At 47.1% G+C, this 12,809-nt stretch overlaps 1 protein-coding gene across 4 annotated transcripts in view; it reads right to left on the reverse strand.

The window, feature by feature from the left end:
- Nucleotides 1–496: 496 nt before the first annotated feature.
- The window catches only part of LOC106610785 (AT-rich interactive domain-containing protein 1B), a 229,244-nt gene continuing 216,931 nt past the window's right edge, over nt 497–12,809 (reverse strand). For all 4 annotated transcript variants that reach the window (XM_014210359.2, XM_014210355.2, XM_014210357.2 and 1 more), the window contains 8 exons: nt 6,811–6,955; nt 6,453–6,631; nt 5,818–5,944; nt 5,589–5,708; nt 5,404–5,479; nt 4,381–5,278; nt 4,133–4,263; nt 497–3,907 (listed from right to left, as the gene is read on the reverse strand). In XM_014210359.2, coding sequence (XP_014065834.2) covers nt 1,994–3,907; nt 4,133–4,263; nt 4,381–5,278; nt 5,404–5,479; nt 5,589–5,708; nt 5,818–5,944; nt 6,453–6,631; nt 6,811–6,955 — 3,590 coding nt within the window. In that variant the 3' untranslated portion in view covers nt 497–1,993. The remainder of the gene's footprint in view (nt 3,908–4,132; nt 4,264–4,380; nt 5,279–5,403; nt 5,480–5,588; nt 5,709–5,817; nt 5,945–6,452; nt 6,632–6,810; nt 6,956–12,809) is intronic.

Genomic DNA, 12,809 nt, shown 5'->3' on the forward strand with positions numbered 1-12,809 from the left:
GAGCAACAAATAACCACAGACGTAAGCTTGAAAAACAGATTTTCTCTGTCCAATTCGGACTTGTCTGCACGGTAAACTGGAGTGAATAGATACAATATGTCGTAAGGGGTGCTATCAGATTGAACAACTCCAAAGTACAGGCTGTTTTCCTTACCTGACCCCCTACACTTCTCAGTGATGTTGTCCACAAGGAATGATGGAGGTGAAGTCAGGAGCCTTGTCCTCAGTCACAATATTCCTGAGTTAGAGGAGGCATACTGGATATACAGAGAACGTGGCCTGAAACACGTAGAGCAGTCCTACCTGTATAACCCTTACAACCCTTCATTTCATTTCATCCCATTTCTCATGGTTGTGATTGTGGTTGGTGAGTGTGTAGATCATTCAAATGATGAGGTTAGGCCAGTTTGCAGTGTTGCTTTACAGGTGGGCTTCAGAAGAACAGCAGGGATTGTAACATTTCTCGCTGTGTTTTCAATTTGAGAAACACTAATAGTAAGTTGTTGATGTTTGTTTTATTATCCTAAGATTGTCTGAACACAATGCAACTCTCCCGGTGCTTAACAATAGTCAGTGTACATTTTATTCATAACATGTGGAACACAGAGTATAAAGATTTATAATTAATCAAAGGTAGTTATTGAGTAAGAAGGGAAAAAAAGGGTTGTCAGACCTTGTGTGTGTGTTGTGGGTTCTTTTCTGAGTTTTATTTTTTAACTACATTGGCTTAAAAATATGTCAATTTACATGAATGAAGGACATAAAAGAAAATAAATATGTTCACAAGTCTTCTGTAACATCAGCTAGTTATCCCTGACCCTGGCATTTCCACATTTCATTACCAAATATTGTTTTGATCAGCTTGAAGCTATATTACAATGCGTAGTACAGGAACTTTATACATACAGAGAGAGACCTATACAACCTCTGTTCAAATATTTGACCCCAATAACAAAATATGTATAACGACAATAACACATCTTACCAATAACAAAAGTAGTTGTTGTAATAATCAGAAACTTCCATCACTTTGTAATAACACTATTTTTGATAGTGAATGTAGAGAATCAACCAAAACTGAAAAAAAGAGTGAAGTAGTGTCCAATGTACATAAGTCTATATATATATATATATATATATATATATATATATATATAGATATAGATATAGATATAGATACATACATAGCGCCAACATGGGTTAAAAAGGAAATCAAACAAATGCAAGTGCTTAAGATATTGTTCCTTTGTGAAAATTGACTCCCAGATGTAGTAGTAATGATTGACAACAATGAAGCAAGTCAAACGTTTGACAGATAAAATTAGGACAATATTTTAAATGTTTTTGATTGGCTGATGCAACACTGCCTACCCATGGTCAAAATCACATATTGCAAGTGTTTAAAAAAAGATTCACATCTTTTAGTTGCCCTCAACAGACAACTTGCACTAGTCCTATTGCACAATTTCTCCAGCGATGGAAACATTTACGTGTTTGTGTAAAATCAATGTTCCTTTTTTGTGTGGCAAGAAAAGTTCTATGTGCAATATCTCTCACAATTTAAATAAATCTGTGCTTTGTTAACAAAACAAACCATACATGATACATACAGATTTAAACATTTATAAAATTCCAAAACATTTAAAAGAGAAAAATTAAATGAAAGAATCCTCTCCAAAATCTGGCACCAGCTTTGGTTAAACAAAACAAAAGTACAAACAAAAGTCTTCAAACAATATACAACATTTAAACAACAGCAGGTATTAAATATTTGTATTAAAATCATCTTTCAAATCCCAAAACCAAAGTGTTAATTGGGGCAGAGGAGCTATATATATATTTGTTTTTTTAAATTAAATGGAAGAAAGTTTATATATATGTATATATAAACTTTCTTCCATTTAATTGAAATAAAACTATAAAACCACAGAAGAACGTTTTCATCTCATCGTCTCTCTGTCCATCTCTTGGCTCCGGCCTGTCTATCCTCCTGTCATAATTTTTTAACAAACTGAAAGAGTACTTCACATACAATGCTGGCTACCCCCGGGTTGAGCACAGAGGAGATGGAGATGTCCAGGAGTCTGCCCTCATACAAGACAAACTCTGGCCTGTTCTCCTCTACCTTGGCCATAGCCAGCAGAGCCTTTGCAGCCCGACACATCATGTTGACACTGGGGGGCTCCATGGGGGGGTGGTGGGCCATGTGCAGCAGGCTGTGGGGGTTCTGCTGGTACTGGGCCATGCTCACCCCATCCTCCAGGAAGCCCATCAGGTTACCCACGCTGCTTTTCTGTACTGCGATGGCGCGTGCCGACGTGGAGTCTCCCTGTGCCAGGTTGGAGAGGGTGGCCACGGCCATCTCGCGGTACACCTGGTTCTTACGCTGACCCACGTAGCGCACCAGGGTGGCATACAGCTTCTCCTGGCGGCTGAACGGTGGCGTAGCCAGCAGCAGGTCCACGTTGTTGTCCTGGATGCTCAGCTTGCACAGGCACTCCAGCACCAGTCTCTGGGGGGTTAGGGGGGAGTGGGGGGCGGCCAAGGGGAAGGGGTCCTGGGCTTCGGCAGAGGGACACACCATCCAGTGGAGTAGGCCATCCAGGATGGGCAGGCAGATGGTCTCTGGGTAGAGGGAAAGGTCCAGCTGGCCAGAGATGTTAGCCAGGGTGACCAAGGTGTCCTCCCTGAGTATAGTGAGACAGTCCCACCACCACTCATCCTTACTGCAGGCCAGGCCCCGCTCCTGCACCTCCTCTCTCTGGTAGCTAGGGGACGTCCTCTTCCTCTCTGGGTGCTGGTGGTGGAGCAGCAGCAGCCTGCCCAGGATCAGCACCAGGCCTGGGTGACGGGACATGTCTGAGTCATTCCCAGGAATGAAGGAAAGGCTGCGGAGGATGTTGGACACACAGAGGCAGCGCTTGGCCAGGGAGTCCTGCCAAGGAGAAGCTGTGGAGAGGGGAGCCTCGTTCAAACAGCGGGGCTCGTCCTCCAGCAGGGTGATGTGCTTGTGGCCCCCGCCCTGGTGCAGCCTGAATGGGTAGGTGGGGGCAGAGTGGGTGGGGTGGCCCTCTGACAGAGCCTCGAGCCGGGCACACAGTATGTCATCGATGGTGGCGGTGATACGATTCCCCTTCTCCTCTGTCCTTGAGTCAGTCTCCTGCTCTTTATTCAGAATGGCACATTCGTCTCTCTCTCCCTCCGTCCTGTCAGGCTGCTCTCCCCTGCGCTCAAAGTGGGTCTGGATGTGGGCCGTGGAATCCCCCCCGCCTACCTGCCAGTGGAGCAGTCCGCTAGTGAACTCTGTCATGTGAGCCAGCTGCTCCGTCATGTCCTCAATCAGGTCCTCTTTGTGCAGGATCTTAATGGGAAACTTGTCGTACTTGCTGGCCTGTTGTGGCCTTGGCCCTGGCTCTGACTGATTAGGATAGTCTTCCTTACTTTCAGCTGTGGCTTCCTTACTCTCGGTGGGCTTTTCACCATCTCCTTCCTCTATCCCTTTTTCTTTCTCTTCCTCCTGTTCTTTCTCCCCCTCTTCCTTCTTTACCTTCACCTCGGCTTCAGATTCCTCCTTCGTTCCCTCAGGGGCTGGTTCCGTTGCACTGGGAGGTGACATCAGTTCCACTGTCATTTTCTCTGTGATGTCAGCAGGTTTGTCCTCCCCATTTTCTACTTCCCCCTTCTCCCCCTCCCCCCTCTCCACCTCTTGCTCAGGCTCAGGCTCTGGTTGGCTGGCCTCACAGTCCATCTCAGGTTCAGAGGTCCGCTCCTCCCCCTGGTTACAGGCTTCAGGCCCCAGGAGGGTCTTCTGGCCGATGGTCCCTATCTCATACTCCTCCAGGATGCCAAAGATCTCCATCACACAGCGTCTGAAGTACTCCACTATCAGCTCCAGGAAGCCAGGCAACTGCAGACAACAAAATAACACATGACATCAGGGCTTTGGTTTTAAAGCACTTTAGCGTCCCTTAATATTTACAGTGTAATCTGATAAAGATGTGTTGGTTTGTGTTGGGGTGGAGAACTGTCAAGCATTACTAAACGTAAATCATTTCAGACTGTCATCAAGGCTCAGTCCTGGATTGGTTGAGAACAACAATAAGAGAAGAGTGTGCAGAGTGTCTCCAGTTACCTGTGCGAGGGTGAAGGAGGCCACAGTGCTGTCATCATACAGCAGGATGTTGATGGTGTCCAGGGCCCACGTACTCTCACCCAGCAGGCCTGACTTCAGAGACATCATCACTCGCCACGCCTCTGGGGTTCCTGTGGAGAGGACAGGGGTTAGGGGAGAGAGGATTGTAATACCTGTCACAGATATCAAGATAATAACAGTGCTGGTTTGACGACGACAGCAAATAAAAGGACTTGGTAATCTCTTACCAGTGTCCTTTGAGGTAATTTTGCGGCGGGGCTTGAGAAGGGGCATGGTGGCCTCTACAGATCCTAGAGGGTAGTTGAGGTCTCTCCGAAGGTTAGGTGGGACCTGGCCTGGGTGCCCACTACCCTGCCCTGGCATGGGCATGCCTGGTTTGCCTGGCATCTTCATGGAGCCCATATAGGCAGCTTTGTTGGGGGACATCCGTGCCTCCATGGAGCGCTGGAAGGAGCCGGGGCTGGGGGCTCGGGGCAGGTGGTTGGCCATGGAGGGGGAGGTCTGGTAGGCAGAAGGGGGCTGGCGAGAGGACATAGGGGTCATACCACCTGACATGTAGGAGGACTGGCGATGGCCTCCGTGCCCGAGCCACTGACCATCCTGGATGGGTCGGCCCTCCATATCCTCTCCTCTCCCCATAGGACCGTATGGCGGTACCTGGGAGGGTGCACCCTGTCTGTTAGAGTAGGGATAACCCATGTCTGTCCTGGAGGGCCACATGTTGGGCCCCTGGGGTCCTTCCACTCCGTTGTTGGAGGGTGGCCCCCCGGCCATCATCTGGGGACCCATGGGGTGCTGGGGGTGCTGCCCCTGGCCAGAGGCCTGCATGCGCTCTCGGCTATAGGGGGAGGGGTAAGGGAACTGGCCCTGCATGGGCCTCCTCTCAGGACCAGAATAACCAGTGTTGTACTGGTTGTACATGTCAGGCTGCTGGCTGCCGTACTGCATGGCATACATCTCCCCCTCGTGCCTCTTGCCTGGGGGGCCGTACATGTCCCCCTCGTGCCTCTTGCCTGTGGGGCCGTACATATCCCCCTCGTGCCTCTTGCCTGGGGGGCCGTACATCTCCCCCTCGTGCCTCTTGCCTGGGGGGCCGTACATGCCCTCCATGGGGCGCTTGTAACCCTGTAGAGTAGCAGAAGATATCAAGGTGATGCTTTTGTTCAATACTAAACCAATCATTCAACTATACTCTGCTACACCTGCATCATGAGGCCAGATCAATGAGCTCCTTAGTGTCTGTCTCTCACCTGTTGTTGTGGGTACATCCCTGAGGGGTGCATTCCATATGACATGCCAGGGTACTGCTGCCCGTAACCCTCATGTCTATAGGAAATAACAGAAGGAAGTGATCATTCAATTATAAAAAGAGAGGGAACTTCCCTCTCTATGAAATATAATTTCTTCAGTTCCATTTTGAAGATGTGCTCCTCACCTAAGCTGGGAGGGGTATCTGTTGGGAGAGTATATGCTGCCCTCGCTGTTGGAAGGTCCCATGTTGCTCTGGCTCCCGGGGGTGCCCATGCTCCCCTCCATCCCTATCACATGGTCTGGTCTGAAAGACAGACAGACAAGCCGTCAGTTTGCATGAAAACATAAACCAGGCAACATTGGTTTCTAATCTATGGCTGATCAGTTCAGGTGTCTAGTGCCCCTATGCTTACCTCCTGTCGTAGCCTGGTCCGTATGGGTACTGGGAACGCTGGCCCATCCCTGATGGAGGCCTGCCATACATCTCCTGCATGCCACCGCTGGGCATCTGGCCTGGCATGTAGGAATCCCCTCCTGCCACTGTGGAGAGAGACCAGATGAACACAGTACGAATGGATAGAATGCTGGAAACACAGTGTATAGTGTTGCTGGTGTAATGGTTCATCCACTAGGTGGCACTAGTCTCCTACTAATAATCATCAGCACGATCAGGAGACGCTGTGATGCTAACCAAGCTTTGTTATTCACTCACAACTTTTTTTTAGATGCCAGCTTCTAAACTCTAACCATCCTCTGGTCTCAAAGGTGAGAGACCAGATAATGAGTAGGTAAAAACAGGTGTTGCTCGGAAAGACGGGTGGGAAATGTAGGGGGGGGGGAAACAAAGATGAAGTTGGGACAAGATACACTAAGACATCAGAGGGACTCATAAATGCCATAAAGGAAAATCTCATGTGAAAAACAGCCTTTATATTCCAGTCACAGGACAACGCTCTGCATCTGCCATGTTTGTACAACTCATCAGCTTATTGCTGTGTACGGCACAGTGGTAAGTCTGTGCCAGTGCCTGGGTCAATGGTCTACTCACCCTTCCTCATGCCAGCGAAAGGGTCCTTCTCATACTGCACCCTCATCATCATGTCAGGGGGCATGTTGACCCCCTGCTGGTATGGTCCCCCAGGGCCCCCCGGGGGGAGGGAGTTACGCTTCTGGAAGACCGGGTCGCTCACCTCAGAGAACGGGTCCTGCACGCTGACCACACTGTTCCTGGAGACAGAGGGACAGGAAGTAAAAAGTTAAGGACCTAGACAATTTCACATACATACCGAGATACTGAGGTACAGTATGTATACTCAGTTCACTCCCAACCTTCACTCCAAATATGGGTTAAGTTGCTAACATGATATGAAGTAGCGGGAGTGCCTGAATGATGGGTCATGGCATACCTGTTGGCTGGGATGGGGGTGACCTGGCCCTGGCCCTGGGGGGTTGAGGCTGGGGTGGGGGGTTTCAGGTCACCTGACATCTCTGCCATGGAGCTGCTGCCTGACGACTGGGGGGTCTGGGGGCCCTGCAGGGACCCTGAGTTAGCTGTTAGATCGAGAGGGAGAGAGAGATGGTTATAAATGAATAGGGAATCTCCTGTGGAGTGCATTGAAACAGTATTGAGTGAGTAGCACTTTCACGCTGCCAGCCTATGGCAACTCGCCAAGCCTCTTTAATCCTCATAGAGACCAGGCAGATTTAGAGAGAGGGCCGAGGAACGGGCGCAGGCGGGGGGAAATGAGGGGGTTCTGAGGCCAAAACCTCTCTAAATGAAGCCGGTTCAGATGGCCTGGAAAGATGGCCTCTCCTGTTTCCCCCATGTTAACCTGTAGCAGGCAGGGTGGCCCTCTGACAGAACGCTAGGCCACAGCCACAACACAGCCATCGACAGGGGTGATATATATGTGAGGCCAGGCAGGGGAGCCAGCTCCCCCAAATCCTCTTAGCCTATCTGAGGGCCCGCTGGGGCCTATCTCACTAACAACCACAAACTCCCATCGCGGGCGGCAATAACACTAGCCTAGCCTCAGCGCCTGCCTGCCAAGAGTAGAGGGGGAACGCAGGGACTGCTACGAAGGGGCTGAAGAGGAGGAGAAGAAGAAGGGGATGAGGAGGAGGAGGAAGAAGACAGGGAAACAGGAGGAAGCGAAGATCTCTGTGGGAATTGCTCATTGGAGAAAATGGTGCGGAACTCGCCGCAGTCGCTGTGGAGAGCTTTATTTGGCAGCTTTCTGAAGATTGTTTTTCATTTTTGGCAGAGTGAACTCGGTAAGGGGTTCATTAGGAGGGTACGCCTGGGGGCACAGCCGTAGTTAACATAGAAGGGGGGTGTCTGTAGGGGCGAGGCTCACCCACATGCAGGCTATACTGTATTGTATTGTGCACTCCCTACGGTATATCAGAGAGAGACTACTGTACCAGTCGCCCAACCATACTGCACTTCACTCCAAATAGGGGTTAAGATGCTAACATGATATGAAGCTAGTATCATATCATACGATGCATAAATCATATGAAGCCATGGCTATGAATTTTTCAGTGCATGGGAATATGAAATTATTGAAGGTCTGTAACAACACAAGAAACTATGTAATGCCACGCCACATTACACATGAAAACCCTACAAAGCGAAAGTAGTGAAAGGCGTACAAGTAGGAATGAAGGAAAACATGATGGCTAGTTTTAGTAGATAAGAGAGGCTGGTTCTGTGAATCCTAATGAGCGTTTAGTAAAACAGCTCCTCTGAAACAGGCCTCCATGGCCTTTCTCTGCACCGCACGCCTCCAACAGGAATAAAGAATGGCTTTAAAAATTCATGCTACTTCTGAATTATTCAACAATACCCCCTGCCTCCACATCAGATTAGAGAGAGAGCGAGGAAAGGAGGGGGAGTTGGACTGATGGTTGAGCCGAGGGCTTTGCTTGCAGTGGGGCTGGGTGAGAAGGAGCGAGGGATTGAGGGACAGAGAGGGAGGGAGAAAGGGAGAGAGTGCATAGAAGGGGAGTGTCTTCGGGATTTTCTTCTTCCCAGAATATCCCCTCTGCTCCATAGACAGGGGCCAAACACACACGTGGAGCAACTCAGAACGTAAACACTAGAACCAGGGGTTACTGGCGGGTAGCCCTTTCCTGCAGTCATTTGACCTAGTGGCCTTATGGGATGTTATACATATTCTTCATCATTTTATAATTCATTTCATAATTAATTGGTGTTTCTATGTCAAATGGTTTTGTTATATTTCAGTCTTCTGTGATATAAAAGTGTAATATTGGGATACAAACTAAAAATGGAACACATTTTAACTCTATATCTGACATGGTACAGGTGTCTTCTTTTTAAGCCCATAACCATGTGTGTGAGATGTAGACTTTTGTATCAAAGTAGATTTGTTTAAGACTACCCAGAAACACTATGTGTGACACTGATTTAGCCCACTGCAGGTAAAGGTTTTAACAGCATTCCCATCCCAGCTGGTAGACAGGCAGACAGATAGGCTGGCAGACAGAAAGACAGGCAGGGCAACACTAGGAGGGAGAGTGGGCGGGAGGGGACATTTACAGTGCGTGAACTCAAGTGCCCTCTACTCCACATTTAGAGGGAGAGATGTGTGTTAGTGTGTATGTGTGTAGAGGTGGATGACATAAGACAGAAAGCGCTGGCTCATAGGCTTTGTGTGAGTGTGAATAGAGGTTGACTGGAGGTTAGAGTTGTTTATATCCATGACTCCACCCTCATTAATCATTCTCAGGGGAAATCCCCTCCCCTCCTCCCATCTTGGCTGCTCAACAGCTCTCCCTACTCTGGAATATCATCACCTAGCTGTCAGCTATATATAGCGTTAGTCAGTGAAGCAGCCAGCCAAGCAGGCACCTGGGAGCAGCAGAGTGGATGAGTGGATAGATAGAGGGATAGTGGGTGTCAAGAGACAGATAGACAGATATACAGATAGGGCAATATGAGGTCTCTCCTGTGTTAGAGCAAAGTATGGAGACTATTGTCTGTCCACTTCAACCAATCATAATCATTGTACCATCTAAACCACTGTGAAATATATTTATCATAACCACAATATTGTATTTTCAGCTGTTTGAAGTAAAAAACACAAAAACGAACTTCAGAATGGGAGGCATAGAAAAAGCGCACATAGAACAGATATCCTGCTTATTAGACTTGCTTTCAATGAGAATGACTGATCTATAACTCACATTTCTATGTACATTTGGTTGGGTTGCCCAAAAAGTTACATGTTGCAGCTTTAACATTTCACAGACATGGATTCACTGAACTAGACATGGATTCACTGAACTAGACATGGATCCACTAAACTAGACATGGATTCACTAAACTAGACATGGATTCATTAAACTAGACATGGATTCACTAAACTAGACATGGATTCACTGAACTAGACATGGATTCACTAAACTAGACATGGATTCACTGAACTAGACATGGATTCACTGAACTAGACATGGATTCACTGAACTAGACATGGATTCACTAAACTAGACATGGATTCACTGAACTAGACATGGATTCACTAAACTAGACATGGATTCACTAAACTAGACATGGATTCATTAAACTAGACATGGATTCACTAAACTAGACATGGATTCATTAAACTAGACATGGATTCACTAAACTAGACATGGATTCACTGAACTAGACATGGATTCACTAAACTAGACATGGATTCACTGAACTAGACATGGATTCACTGAACTAGACATGGATTCACTGAACTAGACATGGATTCACTGAACTAGACATGGATTCACTAAACTAGACATGGATTCACTGAACTAGATATGGATTCACTAAACTAGACATGGATTCACTGAACTAGACATGGATTCACTAAACTAGACATGGATTCACTGAACTAGATATGGATTCACTAAACTAGACATGGATTCACTGAACTAGACATGGATTCACTGAACTAGATATGGATTCATTAAACTAGACATGGATTCACTGAACTAGACATGGATTCACTGAACTAGACATGGATTCACTGAACTAGACATGGATTCACTAAACTAGACATGGATTCACTGAACTAGATATGGATTCACTAAACTAGACATGGATTCACTGAACTAGACATGGATTCACTGAACTAGACATGGATTCACTGAACTAGACATGGATTCACTAAACTAGACATGGATTCACTGAACTAGACATGGATTCACTGAACTAGACATGATGTTGGTTGGGACTTAAAGCCCAACCTTCAACATAAAAAAAGACGAACAAAGACAAAAACATTCAAACCACGTTTCCATCCACAGTTTTTATGCGAGTAAAGTCGTACCATATAAAATCAAATCAGACAGCTGTGATGGAAACACAAAGTTTCAGTACAAGTTTATAAATGACCCCAGATAATTTGTTCGTTCGACATGGTGGGATCTTTTTGTGTCTGAAAAATGTATTATGCGAGGAATGGCGGTGGAAACGCCTTTATGACAAAATATTGATATAATAACCATCAAGATGTCATCGACAGACATGGCAGCTCGGCTTCTAGCTCCTAAGCAACTTTGCAGTATTTTTTATTTTTTTGTGTGTTATTTCTTACATTATTAGCCCAGATAGTTTTTTGTGTTATTACATACAGCCAGAAATAACTTTTGGATACCAGAGCAACGGTAACTCACCAGCATTACGGCCAGAAATACGACTTTCACGAATTGGATCCTTTGTTCGTACACCCCTGGGCAACTGAACTTATCCCAGAGGCTGCTCAATGACACCGCCGGCAGAGAAGAGGTATTCGAAGTAGACTTCTAGTCCCACTCAGTAGGCATGCACACCATCCACCGCTTCCAAGTATTTTACTCACTAATGTTTAGTCCCAGGACAATAAAGTAGATGAGTTCAGGGAGAGGATCTCCTTCCAGAGAGACATCAGGGACTGTAACATACTCTGTTTTACGGAATCATGGCTCTCTCCGGATATACTGTCCCCGTCCATACAGCCAGCTGGATTCTCAGTACATCGCGCAGACAGGAATACAGATGTTGTTCCCACTGTGATCATTAAAACCTACCCAAACCAAAAAACGTGGATAGATAGCAGCATTCGCGCTAAACTAAAAGCGCGAACCACCGCATTTAACCATGGCAAGGTGACTGGGAATATGGTTGAATACAAACAGTGTAGTTATTCCCTCCGTAAGGCAATCAAACAGGCAAAACGTCAGTACAGAGACAAAGTGGAGTAGCAATTCAACGGCTCAGACACAAGACATACGTGGCAGGGTCTACAGACAATCACGGACTACAAAGGGAGCGGCCCGCTCCCAAGGATGGTGGGCTCTCGTTCTCTGTGGCTGACGTAAGTAAGACATTTAAGCGTGTTAACCCTCGCAAGGCTGCCGGCCCAGACGGAATCCTTAGCCGCGTCCTCAGAGCATGTGCAGACTTTCACAAATTGGAACTTACGGACATATTTACGGACATATTCAATCTCTCTCTATCCCAGTCTGCTGTCCTCACTTGCTTCAAGTTGTCCACCAATGTTCCTGTTCCCAAGAAAGCTAAGGTAACTGAACTAAATGACTATTGCCCCGTACCACTCACTTCTGTCATCATGAAGTGCTTTGGGAGGCTAGTTAAGGATCATATCACCGTTACCTTACCTGACACACTAGACCCACTTCAATTTGCATACCGCCCCAATAGATCCACAGACGATGCAATCGCCATCGCACTGCACACTGCCCTATCCCATCTGGACAAGAGGAATACCTATATAAGAATGCTGTTCATTGACTATAGCTCAGACTTCAACACCATAGTGCCCTCCAAGCTCATCATTAAGCTCGGGGCCCTTGGTCTAAACCCCACCCTGTGCAACTGGGTCCTGAACTTCCTGACGGGCCACCCCCAGATTGTGAAGGTAGGAAACAACACCTCCACTATGCTGATTCTCAACACAGGGGCCCCACAAGGGTGCGTGTTCAGCCCCCTCCTGTACTCCCTGTTCCCCATGACTGTGTGGCCACGCACACCTCCAACTCAATTATCAAGTTTGCAGACAACAAAACAGTAGTGAAGGTGATACGATCCTCAACTAGGCCTGATTACCAACATTGACGAGAAAGCCTACAGGGAGGAGGTGAGGGACCTTGCGGAGTGGTGCCAGAAAAATAACCTCTCCCTCAACGTCAACAAAATGAAGGAGCTGATCGTGGACTTCAGGAAACAGTAGAGGGAGCAAGCCCCTATTCACATCGACGGGACCGCAATGGAGAAGGTGAAAAGCTTCAAGTTCCTTGGCATACACATCACTGACAATCTGAAATGGTCCACACACACAGACAGTGTGGTGAAGAAGGCACAACAGCTTGGCCCCTAAGACCCTCACAAACTTTTACAGATGTA

Source organism: Salmo salar, chromosome ssa09 (assembly GCF_905237065.1).
Source record: "Salmo salar chromosome ssa09, Ssal_v3.1, whole genome shotgun sequence".
In the NCBI taxonomy this organism is placed as follows: domain Eukaryota; kingdom Metazoa; phylum Chordata; class Actinopteri; order Salmoniformes; family Salmonidae; genus Salmo; species Salmo salar.